The sequence below is a fragment of the Rosa chinensis genome, chromosome 5 (assembly GCF_002994745.2).
Source record: "Rosa chinensis cultivar Old Blush chromosome 5, RchiOBHm-V2, whole genome shotgun sequence".
NCBI lineage: Eukaryota > Viridiplantae > Streptophyta > Magnoliopsida > Rosales > Rosaceae > Rosa > Rosa chinensis.
In genome coordinates, this window is record NC_037092.1 from 65,458,342 (window position 1) to 65,480,376 (window position 22,035).

The 22,035-nt window shown below is 35.8% G+C and overlaps 1 protein-coding gene across 5 annotated transcripts; it reads right to left on the minus strand.

Annotated features, from left to right (window-relative positions):
* Window positions 1–6,380: 6,380 nt before the first annotated feature.
* Window positions 6,381–17,978, minus strand: LOC112167156 (E3 SUMO-protein ligase SIZ1). Of its 5 annotated transcripts, XM_024304125.2 has the most exons (17): window positions 17,512–17,978; window positions 17,211–17,330; window positions 16,036–16,116; window positions 15,356–15,398; window positions 14,435–14,507; window positions 14,035–14,200; window positions 13,710–13,840; window positions 12,121–12,189; window positions 11,315–11,402; window positions 11,153–11,228; window positions 10,880–10,953; window positions 10,585–10,692; window positions 9,931–10,092; window positions 9,262–9,366; window positions 9,092–9,172; window positions 7,767–8,979; window positions 6,381–7,132 (listed from the first exon to the last, which is right to left on the minus strand). In XM_024304125.2, exons 2-17 carry the CDS (start codon window positions 17,232–17,234, stop codon window positions 6,987–6,989), a joined length of 2,640 nt encoding a protein of 879 aa, XP_024159893.1. In that variant the 5' UTR covers window positions 17,235–17,330; window positions 17,512–17,978; the 3' UTR covers window positions 6,381–6,986. The 5 variants fall into 5 exon arrangements, with proteins under 5 accessions (XP_024159893.1, XP_024159895.1, XP_040375319.1 ...); XM_024304127.2 differs by lacking the exon at window positions 17,211–17,330 and having other exon boundaries at window positions 17,512–17,976; XM_040519385.1 differs by lacking the exons at window positions 14,435–14,507; window positions 17,211–17,330.
* Window positions 17,979–22,035: the final 4,057 nt, after the last annotated feature.

Below are 22,035 nucleotides of genomic sequence, written 5' to 3' on the forward strand. Positions count from 1 at the left end.
GGCCGGATTCCGACGACCGGTGACCGAAATCTGGCAAAAGTTGACCGGTGACGGGACTCCGGCGAAGTCTCCTATGGTTTCTCTCTCTCTGTCTCTAAGTAATAAAGGGGTGAGGGTAAAATGGTATTAAAAAAAATTAAAAAACAAAAAAAAAATCTTAATGGGGTATTAAGGAAGACCCCCTTAGAGTGTTTTGGGTAAGAGAGAATTAAAAAAACTTAATGGGGTAAGTGGGAAAAAAAATCTCTAAAAATGGGGTAAATGGACAAAAACCCTTTATATAATTAGTAAATAACTTCTATCAGAAGACCAACAAATAAAATTGAATATATTATACCTTATTATATAATTTAAACCTATATGATATACGAAAGCAATTAAGTAAATAAAATTAAAATACAATTAAAATTAAGTTACAACTCAAAGAAATTAATAGTATTAAGAAATTAAACACATGTAAGAATGAAAGTCTAGTTAGAGTAAACAGAGATTTAGTGCTTGAGAGCTATATAACGGAAATTAATTTTTGACAGGAATTAAGCTCCTATAATATAAAATTTTAACTACTTATTTCATTAGTTCGGTTCAATTTATGTCATTTATCAAAAACACTAACTGAAAACCGCACCGCAAGTCTCAATTTATCTCGGTTAATTTTTATCAGTTCAGTTTCATTCAGTGCAGTTTGATCAATGCAATTTTTCAATTTTCAGTTAAAGAAAGCCACCCAGATATGGATATAACTAGGGCTGCCACTTGGTTTGGTAAATACCAAACCGACCGAATACCAACCGATGTTTTCAGTTTGGTGAACCAACTTTTTGGTAACTGAGACTGATAAAACCAAAACGAAAATTACCAAAAAAGTTGGTTTGCTTTTGGTAAATATTGAATCTACCGATTATCTAAATACTAGTTTTATATACTATAGTTTTCAGGGGGCGGATCTGTGGCATTACAAATTATAGTTAAAATTATACTTCAATTACCAACCATTAGATTAAAAGGTTATCAATGGATGAGATTAGTCATAAAGAATATATCATTACCTATTATTTTTCTTTTCTTTTCTTTTCTTTTTAATTAATTAATCAAATCTATTTATTATGACTTAATAAAAATCAATAATTGCTATTCTGATTTGGAATACAATTAAGGAATCAAATCTTTCAATTGTTTTCCTATTGAAACTCATCTACTGCTCAGAAAAGAAAAAGAAATCAATCAGATGGGGCCTTTGACGAAGCATGATGAAAACTGATTGGTTCTTTCTCACCGTTTCCTCATCAAGATGACAGAGCAAAATCAAGATTCATCATATTTTCATTGCATATCTCCAATAGGTTACCCTTAATTCTTTTCTTTTTCTTTCTGTTTGCTCTAAATATTGTACAGTTCATGCCATTTGTTGATGATAAACATCAGGTCTCATGATATCTAGTTGAGTAGTTGACGTTGTGTAAAATTCTTTCATGTTCATTTAGTTTATTAAAGTTTTCATTTAGTTCGTCAAAGGCCTCATCTGATCGATTTCTTTTTCTTTTTTGAGGAGTAGATGAGTTTCTAATAGGAAAACAATTGAAAGATTTGATTCCTTAATTGTATTCCAAATCAGAATAGCAATTATTGATTTTTATTAAATCATAATAAATAGATTTGATTAATTAATTAAAAAGAAAAGAAAAGAAAAGAAAAATAATAGGTAATGATATATTCTTTATGACTAATCTCATCCATTGATAATCTTTTAATCTAATGGTTGGTAATTGAAGTATAATTTTAACTATAATTTATGATGCCACGGATCCGTCCCCTAGTTTTCAATATACATACATGTATATTAAGATATAGGGGCCGTGACCACTTACCCAATTTTAGACTAAAAATTGCCCACTTACTCCACTAAGAGTTTTTTAACCCCATTTACCCAATCTAACAATATTTGACAGTATTGCCCTCATATACTCTCTCTCTCTCTCTCTCTCTCTCTCTCTCTCTCTCTCTCTCTCTCTCTCTCTCTCTCTCTCTCTCTCTCTCTCTCTCTCTCTCTCTCTCTCTCTCTCTCTCTCTCTCTCTCTCTCTCTCTCTCTCTCTTCCTTCCCCTGCCAAGCCGACTCAACGACCACAATAAGCCACGAAGATGCCGAGTCCACCAACCACCATCGGTCTCGGAGATGCGAGTTCACCATCGTCTGCGCTGGACGACGAATGGACGTTAATTGATGAGGCGGCCGGTTGGGGATGGAGATCTCGGCGTCATGGAGATCTCCGTGATGCAGGAAATCGCTGCTCCCTTCTAGACGAAGACAACGACGATGATGAAGAAGAGAGGCGGTGACGAAAAGCTTCAGAGGAGGAGGAGAGGGAGGGGTCGGCTTCACACTCTTGGATCGGATTCTGAGTTTCAATTACAAGGAACCGGCGGATTCTGAGTTTCAATTACAAGGAAGGTTGACCGATGTGGGTTTGGATCCAAGTGAAGGTTGACCGATGTGGGTTTGGATCGGATTCTGAGTTTCAATTACAAGGAACCGGCGGAGGAGGAGGAGGGGCCGGCTTCACACTCTTGGGTGCCCAGAGCAATTTTTGGGTGCCCATATCACTTCTTTTTTTTTTTTTGTACATTGTGAACCCCGGGAATGAGGAAGGAATTGCAATGTAACTGTGGGGTTTGTTTGATGGTCTACTGGGGGCAGTAGACACATTATTGGCCCCTAGTAGACTTTGATATGAGGGACAGGGATCACTATAGTGTGGTGTTTTGATAAGTTACCTGTTGTTTTTTGTGTATTAAAGTCAAATTATTTGTGAATACTACAAAAAGGTGCATTTTTGGTGGTCTATTGGGAGGCAATAGAAACATTGGACTTTGTATTGGGGGGCAATAATATGATTACTGGGGGGCAGTAATATGATTATAAATTGATCAATTGTTCCTGTAGTGTATTCATTTTGGTTTTGGGAGTTCATACAATTCACTGGATGGCAATAATATGATTTTTGGGAGGCAATAATATGATTACTGGGGGGCAGTAATATGATTACTGGGGGCAATAATAGCCGGATTCCGGATTCCAGTCATCGGTCGCCGGATTTCGATTACCGGTTCCCGGAATCCGGTCACCGTTCGCCGGAGTCCGGTCACCGGTGGCCGGATTCCGGTCGCCGGAGACCGCGCCGGCCACTAGTCACCGGAGCACAGCAAGGTGGAAGGTGACTTCTCTCTCTAAGTGAGAAAGTCTCAAAAAAAAAAGAAAAAAGAATTAATTGGGTAAAGGGGAAATAATCCCTTAGAGTGTTTTGGGTAAATGGGGTTAAAAAACAGTTGGTGGAGCAAGTGGGCAATTTTTAGCCTAAAATCGGGTAAATGATCATTTTCCCATGTTTTCTAAGATATAAACATAAAAATTTCATAATAGTATGAGCATTACTACATATAGTACTAAGTTAATAGTACATATATTTTAAGTAATCTGGTCAAAGATGGTTAAATAACATAGTTTTATTGAAAATGGCTAAAACTTGATGTCATATGTACAAAAGAAAGCTATGATAAGTAGATAAATACAAAGTTTTTTTTTTCGACTAGGCAAAATAAAACTACAACACAAAACCCCTAATACAACCACAACCCAAATTATCAAAATGGAAACCGACTAGCTGACAAAGGTAAAGAGTGGCTCCATGATTGAACTCCAAGATGATGATCAGATTTAGCTGTAGCATCCCCAAGAAAGTTTGCTTCACGTTAGACATGCTTGAATATGACATTCCCAACTCTTCAGCCAAAATTCTAATATCTTGTAAAAGAGATTGTAACTTCCAAGGGGTTTGACAAGCACCCGAAACATTGTCCAGTGGAATTTTAGAGTCTCCCTCCACCTCCAGATTAGTAAAACCATGTAACCAAGCCGCAATTAAACCAGCCCTAAGTGCAGAATCTTCAACAGTAAGAACATAGTATGGCCTAATTTCTTTGAAGCTGCTAACACAGGAAGACCTTCTGCATTACGAAAAACAAATCCAACAGCACCAAGATTATTTATAACAGAGCCATCAAAATTCAATTTCAGATTCCCAACAGAGGGAGGATGCCAAATAATAATTTCATTAGAAGGGTCATTCTTAGAAGTAAGAGGATTACAACTTAAGTAATTATGAAGCATCGTAGCAGCAGCGAAAAGAACCCGTATAGGTTTTGTATGCTTGTCTCTGAAAATTAAATCATTCCTAACTTTCCAAATACATTAGGCAGTCATAATAGCCATTTCAAAATAAGTAGGCTGCAATTGATCATGTAAAGAAGAAAGATAATCTAGCCAAGTTAACAAAGCCTTGATTCCAAGAATTCATAGAAAAAGTAGGAAAAGTCAACTTCCAAACTTCTTTAGTGAATGGACAATGTAAAAAGAGATGATCCAAATCCTCAACTTGAGAATCACAGAAAGAACAGCTTCTATCAATATACAGATTTGAGAAAACTCTATCTCTTGTGGAAAGTCGATTTCTTATCATCTGCCAGGCCATTACTTTAACTTTAGAAGGCAAATTAGTTTTCCACATCCTCATAAGTAACTTAGATTTAGAATGAGCAACATTACGTTGAACCAAAAGATTGGAAGCAGATTTAATAGTAAACTTACCATTCCCAATAGGAACCCAGATCATATTATCCTCCTGAGAAAAATAAGGGAGAGGAAGAGCAATAATTTTCTCTACTATATCTGAAGGAAGAACAACATTAAGCTTTTGCACATTCCAAGTATTATTAGATATATAATTTGAAACAAGGTCATTTGTATTAATAACATGTCTTTGATTCTTGGGAATAAAATTAATCAGCGGAAAAGGCAGGATCCAATTAAAAAGCCAAAAATTAATATGTCTGCCATCACCAACAATCCATCTAATACCGTCAGAAAGTACAGGTCTTGAATCAAGAACACCTTTCCAAGCATAGGAAGAAGAAGCAGTTTTCTTAGCAGTCTAAAAGGAATTCTTCCTCAGATACTTAGCTCGAACAATTTTAACCCACCAATTGTGATGGTCAGTAAGAACTTTCCATCCTAAATTAACTACAGCTGCTTTATTAAAATGAGCAGAAGATCTAATGCCTAGACCACCTTTCTCTTTAGGAGTACAAGCTTGAGACCAAGCAATAGGAGAACAATGATCATTGCCCCAAAAGAATTTTCTACACTCATTATCCAAAGCAGAAGTAATAGTATTAGGGCACTTAAAGCAAGAGAGGACATGATTTGGTAAACCAGAAAGATTGGCTTTGATCAGAGTAAGCTTACCACCTCGAGAAAGTGAAGCTGCTTTCCAACCAGCGAGTTTCTTTTGCATTCTTAGAATAAGGTCTTTAGAATTAATAGGATCTTTCCAAAAGACAATATTATTAATGCCTAAGTAACGACAAATAGTTGTTTTATGCTGAATCTGTATTCCTAGTAGCATTAGGAACATTATGGGAGAAATAAAGAGTAGATTTATGGTAATTAATATGTTGGCCAGTAGCCTTATATAAATACAAAGTTTACGACTATAAAATTGAAAAACCTAGTATTGTTTGTTCAAATTTATATTATAAATAATTAGTTGTTCTAAAATTAATAATATCGAAAACCGTACCAAATTGAGTTGATATGATTAAAAACCGAAAATTTTGATTGATAATTGATAATTAATAGCACAATTTTGAAATTAGTAATACTTATAACCGATTCAAACCGACCGAATAAGTCCTAGAAATGGCTAGATAAATTTTATATCGATGGAGGAAATAACAATGTGGAAAACAGGGCAGGGATTCTCTACATTGATTCAAATTTGGTTAAAAAAAAAAAAAACAGACTTCTTTAGAGTCGTGGCTTTATTTTTCGTATGTTATAGGCTTGACCTGTTCTACATGTCCAAGTAACAGAAGCCACTGGAGGCATAACTGTGAGCCCCTCTTGGTCACGCGGAGGTGACCCAAATGCCTTTTTCAACAGAGATATGATAAGCATAGTTAATTTAAGTATGGAAGTTGACTGATCACATTTTTTACTTACTTTGAGCCACATCGTAACAAGTTCCCTATAATATTATCATCCTGAACCATTAAATTCTCGTTTCCACTCACAATAAATAAATAAATGTCATTAAACAGACTCGCAAGAAACTCGATTTAATAATGCAAGAAAATTAGTTCATCCCACTTACAAGTCTAAAACTTTTGAAGTCTTGAGTTAAATAACTAGAACAGTCACCTGCAATGCTCTAATTTCAACTGTTGACTATGAAATCAGAGTGACACAGAGGCCATGCTTCCTGTACTCTTCAAGGACTTCAAAGTTGATAGAAATATCATGCACCAATATAATGGGCATCAACAGTGGCAGACTAACAAAAGTATCAATTTTGAAAAAATAATGACTTTCTATAAACAACTGAACTGAGTAAATATTTACAAGCTATTGCTCTGATTACAAAACCGAGACAAGGCAAGTTATTTTGTATATCTTTGATGGGGTTCCCCCACCACATCTACGATTTAAATAGATGGATTCAATCACAAATTTTTGGATCCAAAACCCTATTCCCTGTACAAATACAGGCACTGACCTGCAGATCATCATTGAAAGAGAGAACTGGAACCCCAATAGGTATCAGAAACTCAGGTACCTGAAGCATGAAATTTACCTTGAATATGCAGAAGGCATTCAGCTTGCAGAATCAGAGTCAAACTATGCAGGTTCGGGCACAAGTGCTTGTAGCACAGTATATTTGCAATTTGTCCTACCCCAGTCGCCTTGTACCACATTAACACTATCCTTCGACAGGAACTCAAAATAAGTCTGTCTTCATGGTTTAAACCAAGAACTAGATCCTCTAGTCAACCATAGGACTACTCCAGGGAATGCCTTCTATAGGAGGGAGGTATAAATTAAAGAAGCGCAAGTGGTTGTTCTCAAAAGGAAAAAAAAAGGTTACAAGATCCTCTATTCAGAGTCAGAGTCAATAGAAAGAAACAACCGTGTTCTTGAAGAACGTTTTTGGCGAGGAAATGAAAAGGGACTATTTGATCTCGGCCTACTTCTCTTGTCAGATCTGCCACTGTCATTATTCATACCGAGAAGCAAAGAAGCTGCAGAAGGTACAAAAGTGAGACCTACAATTTTCTGGAACTCTAATAATAAAGATAACCAAACTTGGCTATGCTTTGCACTCTCCTATCTTTCAGTTTGAAGGATTTCAGGTTTTAAAAAAATTTCTTTAAAATACATAAATAAAAAAGCACTCACGTTAATAGATATGTAAGAGGCTTGGCCATGTAATTCAATCAGATTTTCAGAATAAATAAGAATGCTATTACTTAAACAGCCCAGAAGCACTACTGATACTGGGATCAAGTGAAGATTGGGAGAAAATGCCACATGCGTCAGCTTTTGCTTCTCAAGCATAAGAACTATATAGATATTATCATTGTTCTTACCAACTACCACTATAGGTATTATTATTGTTCTTAATAGATTTGAGAAATGAAAAGCTAATATCCTAATTAGAGATGATTTTAGCAATATGAAGACAATGAAATAAACCCTTCCTCTGTTATTTAGTTGAACAGATCTGGAACCCCAAAATCAGTTTTCAGACTAAAAATGTAACCAGTGATATATATAATAAGACAATTGTTGATAACCCATCAAGCTACCTTTTAAAGCCAATTAAGAAACAAATCTAAGATACACTTGGATATGAATTGTCAAAAGAAAACGAACCTTCAGCCAAAGAATTCATTGTAGCTTCTCTAGATGGCACATGCCGTTTCGAAATCTGTCCATTTGGAGTTCCAGATTCTCCTTTAATGCCACTGGCATCACCCCCTAGCCTAAGAGATATCCAATCCTCCGATTGAACACCATTCGACACATCAGCCCGATCTCTCAAATTGGATTGAAGTGATGCATCTGATGGTCTTGTGGGAAGAAATATTTGAAGAGAGGGATCATCACCAGCAAAAGCCAAGGGATTGTCAACTAAGCCATCGTTCATGTCAGCATCTAAAGGACCAACAGATGATTCATGGGCTAGAGTAGCAGATCCCATGGCAGTTTCTGGAGCCAAAGTGTATCCATTCATAGATGTGGAACAATTTACAGAATCCTGCGGGAGACACAGGGGATCTGGTAGATCTGCCTCAGAACTAAATAATTGGAATCCAGGGTTAGTATGAGTTCCAGGAGGTAATGATGACCAGTTGGACATATATTCATCATCATTGCCACTAAAAAGACCCAAGCATGAATTTCCACCATTAGCAAGCACGGGATCTTCACCATAAGAATCAGCAATTCCAGAAGCGGGCATGGGAAAACCAATCCCACCAGCATCAGTAAAATTAGTCCCATAAATGGTTTCAGAAGGCATTATTTCTTCATCTGAATCACTTAGTACAATAACATCAGCATCTCCTACTGGTGCAGAAGAATTTGGTCCCGCAAATCCATATGCTGAATCAACATTCAGAGAAAAAGAATCCATCTCTATTCCATTGTTTGTAGAGAAATCAAAATTCCCACCACCCTCCTGATTTACACTTGCATCTTCACCATCCCTACCACTCCCAGTGGCACTGCTACTCATGGGGATAACTTTTAGCTCATGTTCTCCAAACTGCTGTTGTAATTTATTACCAGAAGAGGTGTTCATTTCTTCAGGTCTGCTGAATTCCCAAACACCATTCCGGTTCTTTCTGATTCCTAGTTTCAAACCAGTATGACCTTCTGAAACCCCTTCCTGTTTGACCGGCTTCAACACTTCAGATTTTGGGATAGTTTCTCCATGTGTTGGAACGCAAAGCGTACTATCAGGAAGGTGCCACCGCCCAAGTTCCCCAAGTTCCCTGCGTTCACTTTCACTTTTAACCTTCACTCGCCAAGAACCATCAGGCTTCACCTCAATCTCTGCAACATCTTCTCCACAATGCCTCATCTGTAACAACCACACACCCCGGCACCCCAAAAAGGAAAGAAAAAGAATTAAGGATGAATCAGTTGAAATATAATTCCACATGATTATTCTACGGCGCATATGAAAGCATTACCTTGGAAGCTATACGATTAAAATAAGGATCAATAATAACATTCTCCAGCGCATAGTTCTTTAGACAAATTGGACATTGCCACTGCAATGACAAACCAAAGCACGCTTAGACAAATAGAATCAATAAAATGAAGAAAAAAGCCAATCAACACACAAGGTGTAGAAGCTTGCCTTCCTTGAGCGCTGATTTAGTTCAACAAAAACATCAAGATCAAAACAGCCCATGTGAAGACAAGGTTTGAATCTACCAGCAACCTTCATCCTTGAACCACTCATCTGTACCATAGCCCATTCAGTTCAAGAAACAAATTACACTAAGAAGCGAAAGCATAAAAGACAATATTCCAAAAGAAAACCACTATCATGGTTCCATATACTAAATCAAAAAAATAGTCTTATGCATACGCATGTATGTGCGCTGCAACATGACTTCCTATAATAGAGAAGCAAATATAAAGCAACTACAATGAAACTGTGTTTTCATGTTAGAACATTTAGTAGCAACATATTCAGCTAAACAAAAGATTGTCGCCACACTAGTTGGGATGTTGAAAGGGTAGCATCCTCGTGCACTGACGTAAAACTGGAACTTTCCAAGACAGCATAACCAGTATTGAGACAAATTCCTTTCAACTTGAGGCAAAATCATAAGCAAGAATCTGAAAAAGCTCGACGCTCGAGCATTCCAGAGTCCCATACTTGAGAACTTATGATTCTTCATTCCACGTAATGCATTATACTTAGGATTCACGTAATGCATTATATGTTTTGTCATATTTTCTGGTAGTGCCTACAGAACAAAGCATTTTGCATCACACTAGAGTTGAAAAAGCAACTTACAGGACAACGTAGGTTGACGGTAAACGAATCTGCCACGACTTCCAAGTCACTGTCACTATCAGCATTATCCATTGCAGTGCCACCACCCACACAACGACAAACACGAGCAAGAGCATCTTCAAAACGCTCACCATCAGACTCCTTGGGAATCAGGTTGAGAATCTAGGAAAAATAGCAATAACAATTATAATCAGGAATTTTTCCTCAAATTAATATTAATGCAATTCCATAATAGATAAATATCATTTGCTATCACAGAGATAAAATTATAGTTAAGCATGGAAGTGCCGGTGGAAGAAATTAAATGTGTAAATCCGCAATTCTACAGAGAAGCTCCCACAACTATACAAGTCTAGTAAAATTACAGTATTGAGTTCAAGACAATATCCATGGATATTCCTGCCTCACAACAGTCAATTCATAAAGAGATTTGTTGCTCGGTTTCTTGTTCATTTTTGGGTAGCAAGATTTGTCGTAATGTTTAAGAAGCAATGCTTTACAAGCAAAAATTCCTAATCATAATGAAGGTCTCATTCATGCTTGGTCTAAGAACAAAGAACATCAACATATTAGTCTTTCAACATATATTCAGGATAATTGCAACATTGATAGCAACAAAAGTATCAAAACATATATTCAATCAATCAAAGCTACCTGTTGGACAGTGCGCCTCTTCACAATACGAACCCCTAAGCAGAAAATACGGGCATCACATCCTGTTAAGCAAATCTTATTAATTCCGTCTCTCGTGTATGGTGTGATCTGACAAAACAAGATGAAGTAAACTAAGATACTAAACACAAAACAAACAACTCCTTTTCGGATTCACAGAATAATCAGAATATGTCCAGCAGTCGCACCCAACATAAACTAGAAAAGAAAAATAGATGGGTCGTGCGGACAAGAATACTGACACTATGAGCTATTAGTGCACAGGGAGAGAACTCACAATTGGACCATCATCACGACCATTAGCTCCAAGAAGTTGCGAACCAGGTCTATTAATTGCACGAACAGGCATACCTACACATCATTTGAAATGATACACAAAGTAAATTCAGTGAATATATTTAGTTTCCTGATACACAACTGATAATGGTACCTCTGAAAGATCATTAACTCGAAATTATAAAACAAAAAGTTAATAAATAAATAATAATAATAATACTAATAAAAAAAATAAAAAGGTCATCAATCACTGTGAGAGAATCTATCACCATACCATTGACCTGTAGATCTGCATATTGTGGCCATTGCATCCTGAAGGAAACTTTGTCATTTAAAAGCATGCACCAAGCCTGCAAAATGACGTCAAAATGCACAGGTCAATACATTTAGTAAAACGCCAATGATTCATGAATGAATATTTAATACATGAATCAACCTGAACATCATATTCTTGTTTAGACAGTAAGTCCCTGTCCGCTCTTGTGAGTTGAAATGTTTTATCCACACTTTGTACAGGGTTTGAGCTGGACAATTTGCATAGAAGCCATGAGATGATATAAGATGTAATGTACAGGAGTAAAAACATGAAAAAATGTGCACTGTCAGAAAGAAGGTTTACTTTTCTGTATCTGAGTGAACATATCTTAGTACATAGTTCATAATGTTTTCTGTAGTTAGAAAAACTTATAAAATTTCAAAGTAGCTAAAAGAAAACAACACTTAAATTTAGGCCACAAGAAACTGCTCTTCTGAATGTCTTGTGGCCTAATTTTGGTTCATGAACTTCTGAGGTAAATACCATCTTTCTTAAGTAATAGTTCCAACTGAACCTATTATCTACATGATGTAAATGCCCTCTACGTCCCACTACAAATCATTTTTTAAAAACAACCATAGAAAATGTAAATCACCATTGCGGCGAAATTCAATGATGCTTTAAATAAGAATTTTGTTACCAGAGTGCATACTACATATGTACATCACAAACTCATTAGAAAATGCTGCCAATTGAGTTCTAGAAAAACAAAAAACAACTAGCCCCAAATAATCTCGTTTCCTTGTTTGTAGGTATGTCTAAACCAAACATATTCCAAACCGTTGACCTATAAAGGGGTAAATCTAACTTGAAAAATCCTCTATTGGCATTAATAGTTGCAATAGCTTCAATGATAAATAAGAAAATAATTATAAGCTCCACATCTTCTAAGATAAAAGCATATGCAAAAAAAATTAACTACTCACCCATCAGTCGGAATATTAGTAACATTCAACTTCACGGGATGTAAAGGATGTAGCACAGTAACCCAAAACCTGAAAACAAAGAGCCCAAGAAAGCGCAAAGAATTAAAATACAATAAAAAAGCAGAGGAAACAAATGCCACGGCTTAAAAGGTAAAAAAAAAAGTTTCCACCGTATAAATAAAATATATGCCAGGTCAAGCAAACGCTGCTATTAAATCAAACAAATGGAGTTACAAAACTTTATTGAAATCAAATACGATGTACCAATCAAATAGAATATCTTCAGTCATAAACCTTAGTCAATTGGTTGGGCCCATCATACTGCATTTAACTAGTTTAAAAGTGTTAATAGGTTTAACTTAAACAACATCAAGGAACACCATACATGGGACGGATCATCAAAAATTTGCCTTAGACACAGGGCCATGAAGATGTAGTCAGTCTGTTCAAACTAATTTAAAATATTCCAGTTGCAAAACATTCCTAGTAAACAAATAACTCTTTTCCCTCCCATCATCTTTTGGTTTGCAGAACAGAAGTACTGTATTGCATCCAATGACACGTACTCTTCCATATCTATATCAAATACAACATGCTTCATTCCTTTACTAAATAGAAGCTTCACCACCATATAATGGATCTACTTTCCAAAACCTTGATCAATGAAGTTGTCATCGAACATAATCCCTACACCACAAGCATGTTAACAGAACTTCCCATCACAACAGAAGCTTTATTTTCAAATTACCAAGAATGTAATCAGGTAAGAGAAATATTGCTTAAACAAGTGCAAATCCACTCCTAACTTTTTTTTCATGAAACCTAAACCCTGTTTGTCACTTAGCACCAACTAACGCAATTCAATCCAGCCTTCTCCTTGAACCACTGACTACAAAATATTCATCCCTGGAGCTTATTTATTGTTCTAGTGATGCTGAAAACAATTTGTATTTCAGATTATTCTTCGAGCCTTAAGGTTAATAAAGAAACACAATTTTCTCTACTCCTTTAACATTGCAGAAAAGCATTAACCTGACACTGGTGAGTTCACAACTAGGAGAGACCATAAACTCAAAAGGCAGAAATATTGAGATGATCAAATGGGAAAGAAGTTTATAATAGCACTTAAAAGGAACAAATCACACAATAAAAAACTCAGTGACGGGTAAATACAGTGACAAGTCATTTTTAAGATAGGAACCAAGTTCACTAAAAGAAAAAAGATTGTACAGAGCAGAGGAGTGGATAAGTAGTCCACTGAGCTAAGAAAAAACAAACAGTCAAAAAACCAAGCAACCAACAAGAAACCCTTAAGAAACTAGACAACAATAGCTCTCCAATGTCAAGTAGCAACGAAAGAAGAACTATCCTAGGTTCCTTAAAAAGGCATTATAAACATCAATATGGAACATTTGACTGCCCAGTTACAGCAAATCATAGAATGAGAAAAAAGGTGGGAAGAGTATCTTAACATGTATGGGGGGAGAAAGACAACAGTTAAAATCAAAAGCAAAACAATATATGCAAATCATTATCAACAGTTGAGCTATTAGAAAGTTTTTGCAACAACAGAAACTGGTGGAACATACGGGTCAGCCCGACTTAGTCGACATAGTTCACAGTAAAACAATTCCGGAACTGGTGGATTGCCTTCCATCGGTTTCTCTGGAATTATAACGCAACCCATGTGTTGCCAAACACGACATCTCAGGTCCTCACACTGACAAAAGAAAAATAAAATAATGTGTATTAGAGGTGTTTGATTGACAAATTGTTTTACATAGTAGTCAAATGGAAAGAGACATCTAGAAGACACTTAATTCTTAACCAAGACTAGTTTCTGTTTTTACAAACAAATAGAACCATGCTAATGTGTTTCAAATTGAGGGAAGCAACATATATGTAGAGACATACCTTGATCATTGACTCTGTTTCTAATGAATTCCCGCAGAGACAACGAACCTTTATATCTGAGTGGAAGTGGTCATCAATTTCACCTTTAACTTTCACATTACTGCAATCAGAGATGCATTGTCCCTTTGATGCTAAATCAGTTGTGGCCCCAGATATCTGCATTTTTCTGTGAGAATCAGAGCAAAAGATCAAGTCAGAGAATAAAATAGAAGTAGGAGCACAATACTTGACCACATTACTAACAATACTAATTTTGTCTTTTCAGAAACTAGAGCTCCAGACACTATGACAATATAAGGGGTAGGGATCAAGTCCAGAAGTCTAATAAGACCAAAAAAAAAGAGAGAGAACAACAGCCTTTTAATCACATTAAAGAAAGGTAATGCTTATGAGGACAAACCTATAGGTATCATCTACAAGTTCTGCCACCTGTTCCTTTCCAACAGCAGTCTTCTTTGGCCACAATTTTGAAACTGTAAATAGCTAGCAATTAATACAGTAGCATTTCTCTTAAAAGATCCAAATAAAGAATCAAAACAGAATCTATGAAGCCAAAAACAATTACTCAACAATAGAAGAAGTTTACAAAAGAAGTTAAATATTGTAAACATGTCATCATAAAATTCAACGAAACCCCAACACAAGATTCCAGTAAAAAAAAAGTCGTTCAAAGCATAGATGCTAAAAGAAAGTGCAGCAATATGGCGCACAACCACATCAACAATTATTAGGTTCAAAGACTTTGTATATCAACAAACCATGTATCACGAGTCTGTTCAACAATGGACTGTGGATGACAATCCTCATAGGAAAGGATTGGATGGCAACCCCATATTTAAAAATATATTAAGTAGATAGTAGTTGGCACAAAATCCTACGGTGTACATAACTAAATACATTCAATTGTTTCCTGAGCAAGAAAAGGTTCTTCAAGAAAAAGAGTTGAATTCCTAGGTGCAAGATTCTAAAACATGAGGATACAAGAGCGCAACACAAGTACCATGCAGGAAAAGAGCAAATAAAAGCCACTCCTATGCAGCAAAAGGATTATTTTTGCTGCTTAAAAGACGTCACATGCTCATAAAGACCGAATTTCATAAGAAGTTGGCATTAACAGCCTATATCTAAGAATTTACTACAGCCCTAGTGAGAAAAAACAAAATATAATATATATATATATATATTGCATACAACTCTTTTCCCCACATAAGCTACATTTATATTTCAAAAGATTAAACACAAAACATAATCAATAAGGGCTAGAATGGAAAACTCAAAGCATCCACAGCAGGAAGATAATAATTGGCACAGAACAATTTACCTTGCTCATCAGAAAGAATGGACAATATCCTTTCAACAAGATCCTGCATGATAGGTATAGGGGATTAGAAAAATCATAGGCGAAGTTCATCTCAAAAACCCATTACTGGCTTCACAAGACACCATTGCTACAAGTAGGATATTTCTTATGTTCACAGACAAACTCTGGCCATAAACATACATAGCTAATTTGACAGATCTATGTACTCCAATGCAAGGCATGGAAGGGAATAATGGAAATGCATCCAAAGGGCTGGTAAAATAAACCATCCTTTGGAAGGTGCAATATTTGAATAGAATTGACAACTGCACACTTGATTGATGGAAGAACATTTATTTTTACAGGGTGAGAGGAGGGAGGCTGAGAGACCCCAAATAACATGGCAATAGTGATACTCATCAAATAATAACCCATACACACATTATGAACTACATATCAAGGATAATTTTAATCTGATCCTAAGAATTTAAGCCTCAATTCAAACATAGAATACAGTCATATAGTAACAGAAACTAACTTGTTTAATAAGAGCATTAATAGGCACAATAGTACCCACAGAACCATAACTTTATTTAAGTTCAAAACCAGTACAACTTTGGCACAGTGCTAAGGTGATATAATATCCAGAAACCACGAGTACCCAGCATGGCAGCACAAGACCAATATTTCTGCCATCTCACCTGCTTCTTCCCCTGCTTTGAAAGACCTAATTGAGTGAGAACATCCTTAAGCTCTTTTATCCGAAAATATGCCAACTTTTCCTGCAATAATAAACAGAAGTTGCCATAAACTCATGCAATGAGTTTACATTCCATTACCTTTCAAATATGGAAACCAAAATACATAACAACTGTAAGAGCAACCAAATGGACCTAATAAACTGTACGCTTCACAAAGTAACTGACATATAGATAAATTTGAGAATTGCTCCTTTCTCCAAATTTCATCTTATTGCATTCCAAGAAGAAACAAGAAGATTATTTCAAGGGTAAGTGAAAACTTTCGAGCAAGTGGTGGGGATTATATAAACTACAGTTACAATTTTGAAAGAACTAACAGATTCACCAGCACCTTCCATAAAATCTGACATTGGTCTGTTATATATCTAATACAATCTAATTCATCCAAGCTAAAATACGTCTGCTTATAACTGAGTACAATATGAAAATAGATTGCCTGAGATCAAATTCCATGTGGTTAAAAGCTGTGTGGTACACTACAATAACATAGGAAAAGCAACATTGGACACTGGAAAACAAAATACTTGCAAACCAGTTCAACGGCAATTCCCTACCAAAAGTCCAAAACTACTTGGCAACTAGTCATGACATCCATCTTTTAAGTAATATATCTTTTCTTCATTCAAATTTCTATTTTCTAGAATATGAAATAGTTATCTACTTATCTTGATCCATCCTTACGCAAGTCGCCGAAACAACACTAATCGAAAATTTAACAAAAGCAAAAACAATGTGTTTGAAACCGACATACAGCCAACTACATTTTATCATACACTAATAGAATAAAGCAAAACACAGCGTCTTACCTAGAGCTGCTTAAGTGAACTTATGTGCACTTTGCGTACAACAACACTGCTTACATACTAGTCGCTAAACTCACTAAACTAATGAGGGACATAATCAACAAAACCGAAACTACTACAGGCTAATGCTCAACCATATGCCGAGTAATACAAGCTCATCCTCTACAAAATGAGCATCCACCTAATCATATATTGTACAACAATTCAACACCAACCGAACATTTTTTGCAGCAAATTTAAGCAGCAACTAGAACAATAAGCAATTAAGCATCAAAAAAAGAGTAATCAAATTGCAAAAATCCAATTAAATACCTTGCAACTAGCTACCAAATCCATTTTTAAGCACCAATTACTATTGCCCAGACAGTACAGATTCTTCTCTGGGACTAATTTAACCAAACAAACCAGCACATAGCCTCCACAGGGATCGATCTAACCAAAACAAACCAAAACAAAAATTAATAAAAAAACCAAAACCAAAAAAAAAAAAAAATCAGAAAAAATTAAAAATAAAATTCCATTCCAACTGAGAATCCAAGTCCTCGATTGAAAAGCCACAATCCATCCATGCATCAAAACCAAAACCCTAGAATCGGATTCAAATCTCACTTACGTGAACCAATTGGGAACGACGGAGCCGCAGAACCAAAAAACCCAAAAAAGGGAGTATTTTGGTCTTCTGCGCCGACTAGCTGTGAGCACTGCTAATCTTCTTCGTCTGCGTTTCTTTTTGACCGAGGACCCAACCAGAACCCAATCCCCCTATTACAAAGTTCGGACCTATCGCCGATTATCCAATCCGGTTTTTTCACGGGGACACGTCCGGGTTCCGTTTCGGTGCGCTCACGTGTATCAGCCCGTATGCCACGCCCTCTCCCCCCTTCCCACTTTCCAATTTTGTTTTCTTTCACCCCTGAGAACCTATCACATACCGCACCTTCGGTACGACCCCATAGTCTTCATCCCCGCTCTGATCTCGCCACGTGGACAATCAGAAATCGAATTTTTATTTTTTATTTGGGTAATTCTTTTCGTCTGGCTAGAGATACAGTGTATCTGGCAATGGGAAAAAGATAGTGGACGGGATTTAGGTGTGAGTGTTATACAGGATAGTTTTATCGGAACAAATTGCACGTATTAAAGGCGCTGCAAAAGAAAAATAAAGATGGAAAACACTAAAATAAGGCAAATGGGAAACTCCGAGGGCCGCGTTAAAAAGATGGGAGGTAGGGGTGGGACCCGCGGGACGAAAAAAATGAAAAGTCTGTTGGGTTCTGGAATTTTCCTACAGCAAACATAAAAGTCATAAAAGAGAACTTGCCAACTTGGATTGCGATTCTCTTTGGGTTATGTACGTTTGATTGAAAATGAAAAAAATAAATATTTTATTTTAATTTCTTCACACAATAGCCTAATTACATTATTGATTAATCATGCTCAATACCACTAGATGACTATATTAATTAGGTGGTCCGGAACTATCACGTGAGTGATTGTTTGAAATAATGCGATCAAGATGTTTTTATATATAGAGCTCAATGCATAGAGCGAGAGAAATTATAATCAACAGCATGTACTTTACATGTAGACCAATTACATTGCCGCAAACAATGAAACGTATACACGGTGACTAATTACTAACTATATCATAAGCTTAAAAACAAATTATTGAATTGGTTTGTTTATATTAAATCATAAAAGATATTGATGGAGTTGTTTGGTAATCACATATTCTTTTCTATCTTTTGGTTTTTATAAAGTATGTTGTCCGCTTGGTTTAATGGTTTGAATATGACATTCTTGATATTTTTGATGCTTTAAATAGTAAATGATTTTCGATAATATATTTAACTAATAGATGCTCTCAATTTTTTCTTCTTATGCTCTTACCTAACATCCATCTAAATTAATCATCCATCTTTAGTGTTTTGATCTAGGAGGAGCATAACACTCGGTAATGATTTTTTATTTATTTTAATATTGAAACTCTAATGAGGTATATCTTTGTTGGTTTCATGGATGATGACTTAAGGTCTAATGAACGACATTAGTTCACTGTATTTACCCGTTCTTACCCATATTCTGGAGAGTCGGTGAGGAAACCTTTTGGTAAGCCACAATCTCACACAATCACATAGAAACGGTATGTACAATGGTTCGCCTAGCTAATACGCAAGTAAACAGCTTACAAGGGTCAACAACTAGCTAGAAGCTCTAGAGAGTGTGATGGGAGAGTAGAATGTGTAGAGTGAATAATGGTGTGGAGCATGTCCTCCTTAGGACATTAGGAGGTAGGGAATTCCCACCTTATTACAAAATATGTCATCATAATTAGTGGTGTGGAGCTCCTTATAGATGTGTAACTCTCTCAACGTTTGGTATTAGTTAGAAATACTCTCTATTAGTTTACTGGCAGATATCTGAGTCGGGAATTCAGTAGTAACACACACATGTTAGCCACGTAATTCGTTAAATTAATCGAAAAGACTCATAGTTAGAAATTAAAGTCCGGGGGTTCCTTTTTAATGATAACTACAAGAAAAGTTGTCTTTTATCATGCGCAATTCTCGACGATTTTTAAAACACGTTGTAAGAGGTATACAAGTGTTAGCCATGTAATTTATTAGGTTAATTGGATAAACTTGCTGTTAGAAATTAAAGAATGAGAGTTCCTTTTTAATGATCGATGGCTACAAGAAACGTTGTCTCTTACTATGTGCGATTTACCCGATCTTTGAACTCATTGTAAAAGGTATACATTTATAGCGCATATTTGCAACATGCCATAAAATTTATAATGACAACGCACATTGATGCACGTTGTAAAAATTATACATATATGGTATTTGATGGCGCACTTTGTACTATGCCATTTTTGATTAGGTGAGAGGAATTCAAACTGCAAACAAGTTCACCACTTTAAGTCCCAGGTTGCACGACGACTATTGGTATTGGAAGGCAGATAACAAAGGTCTTTTATATAGTGAAAATGATATAATCATGCTACCTGAAACTTATTTCTCGGTACTGCACCTATGATGATAGAGTTGAACGGTTATGGAAGTTGATAAATATCATGAGGATCAATGGTGAAACATGATATTTGATGCTAGAGAGTGGGAATTCCACCTCATGAAAATAACAAAAGAAAACTTGCTCCTAATTGCACCAAAACCTTTTGAGCCACATTAGTTGTTGTTTAACATGGTAACAAAGTATGTCTTTCTCCAATCATGTCGTGGACTCAGGGTTTCTTGAAACAAGTCTTGGATGTGGGATTTGGATCCCAGACTCTAATGTGTGATTTTATTTGTTAATTAGTTGCACATGCAGGGCTAAATTAGGATGCACGTGAAGAGTCATATTGGAAAGTAGAGATATTACATTAGAATAGTGACAGAGTATTACTTATTAATGAGTGGCTTACTCTCAATTGCATGAAGATCATTTGAGTTAAATTAAATTGAGTAATATAACCTGCCCCAAATTTCACCTTGAAATCGGAAGTGGCACTGCGGGGCCCACCTTTGAATAAATTCTAACAAAAATTTAGTGAAACTTCCCCTAAAAATGGACTATCCAAAACCTGTAAAAACAATCTAACACTCCTTGATAAGCTTATCCGTCCTCAACTTCTGGAGCCTACCTGCTCCCCACAATTTATAAACAACTTTTCAACAAGTAATATAAAATAATCTAAAACTCATATTTTAATTATCAAAGTATCTTTCTACTAACACAACTAAAAGATGGTCATTAGAGCAATCTAGACAAATGAACTGAAATAGAGTACAAGTAGGTTAACATATAACCTACACAAAAGATGGAAGCGGTGGTCACTATGCCTCGACTCTTACTCAAGCTCCCTCAACTACTCTGCAGACTGGACACGGAAACCGAAAAGTCCAGGGAAAAGCATTTGAAAACTGTTAGAGTGAGTAGACGAAAAATAAATGATTTCAAAGGAAATAAAAGAAGATTTAATGCTTTCCCATTTTATTGTCTTAAAAACCACACATGCAGTAAGATTTCGTGAAATGCTCTTAATCTTCCTCTATACTGAAATCTCAAAATGAATTCAAATCCTCTGTAAATCATCCAAAAATCCTTTCAAAACCTCTCATAAAGAAATATCTCAAATCACTTTATAAGTCTCAAAATTCTCATTAAAATACTCAATAATAATATATCTCAAAATACTGATATCTCAAATCATATTGTAAATATCATCTTGTAAAATAACTTCAAATCATCACTGAAATCATCTTGTAAAACTCTTGAAATCTCAATAAATACTCAAATCTCAAAATTGACATTGATTAGAGGGAATTGCCGACTAGTCATCTCATGCCACCTGGAGGGGATTGTTGACTAGGGAAGCATCGGATGGTACTGCTGACCGTACGAGGAGGTGATGACTAGAGGGTACTACCGACTAACCATGGATGATTGGAGGGAGTGACAACTAACTACATCATGCCATCTGGATGATAATGTCGACCAGATGACGCATCAGAAGGTACTGCTGACTGAAATATTCTGGAGGATACTGCTGACCAGAATATTATTTGAACGGCACTGCCGACCAAGTAATGCATGCATGCGCTAACTTATTTACCTCCTCGGATGACTGAAATCAATCTCATTAAAAATATTAAACTCAAGAAATCGATCATACTCAAATATTTAAATACCATACTCGTAACATTTAAATCTCTCATACTCGTAACATTTAAATCTCTCATACTCTCTCAAAACTCGATACTCAAAATGCTCAATAGAAATCATCATAAAATCTCAATAATTCATCAACTTTCTTAAAGAAATTATCGTACCTCGAAATTCAATTAACTCGAAAATTAAATAAAAGCTTTCGGAAAGTGAAACTCAATCTCAACTAAATCAAACTCGTAAATCACCAATCAAGAAATCTTGTTAAAATATTCATACTCAAGTATAATAATAAAAATCAATATGGTAATCTAATACGCGAAATATATATATATATATATATATATATATATATATGTTGCATGCAATTTAATTTAAAAGTAAAGGTCCACTCATAGAATTACGCTATGATGTCTGCCCAACAATTTCCTCCTCGAGCTCGTTCTACACATCGTCCTGAATAAAT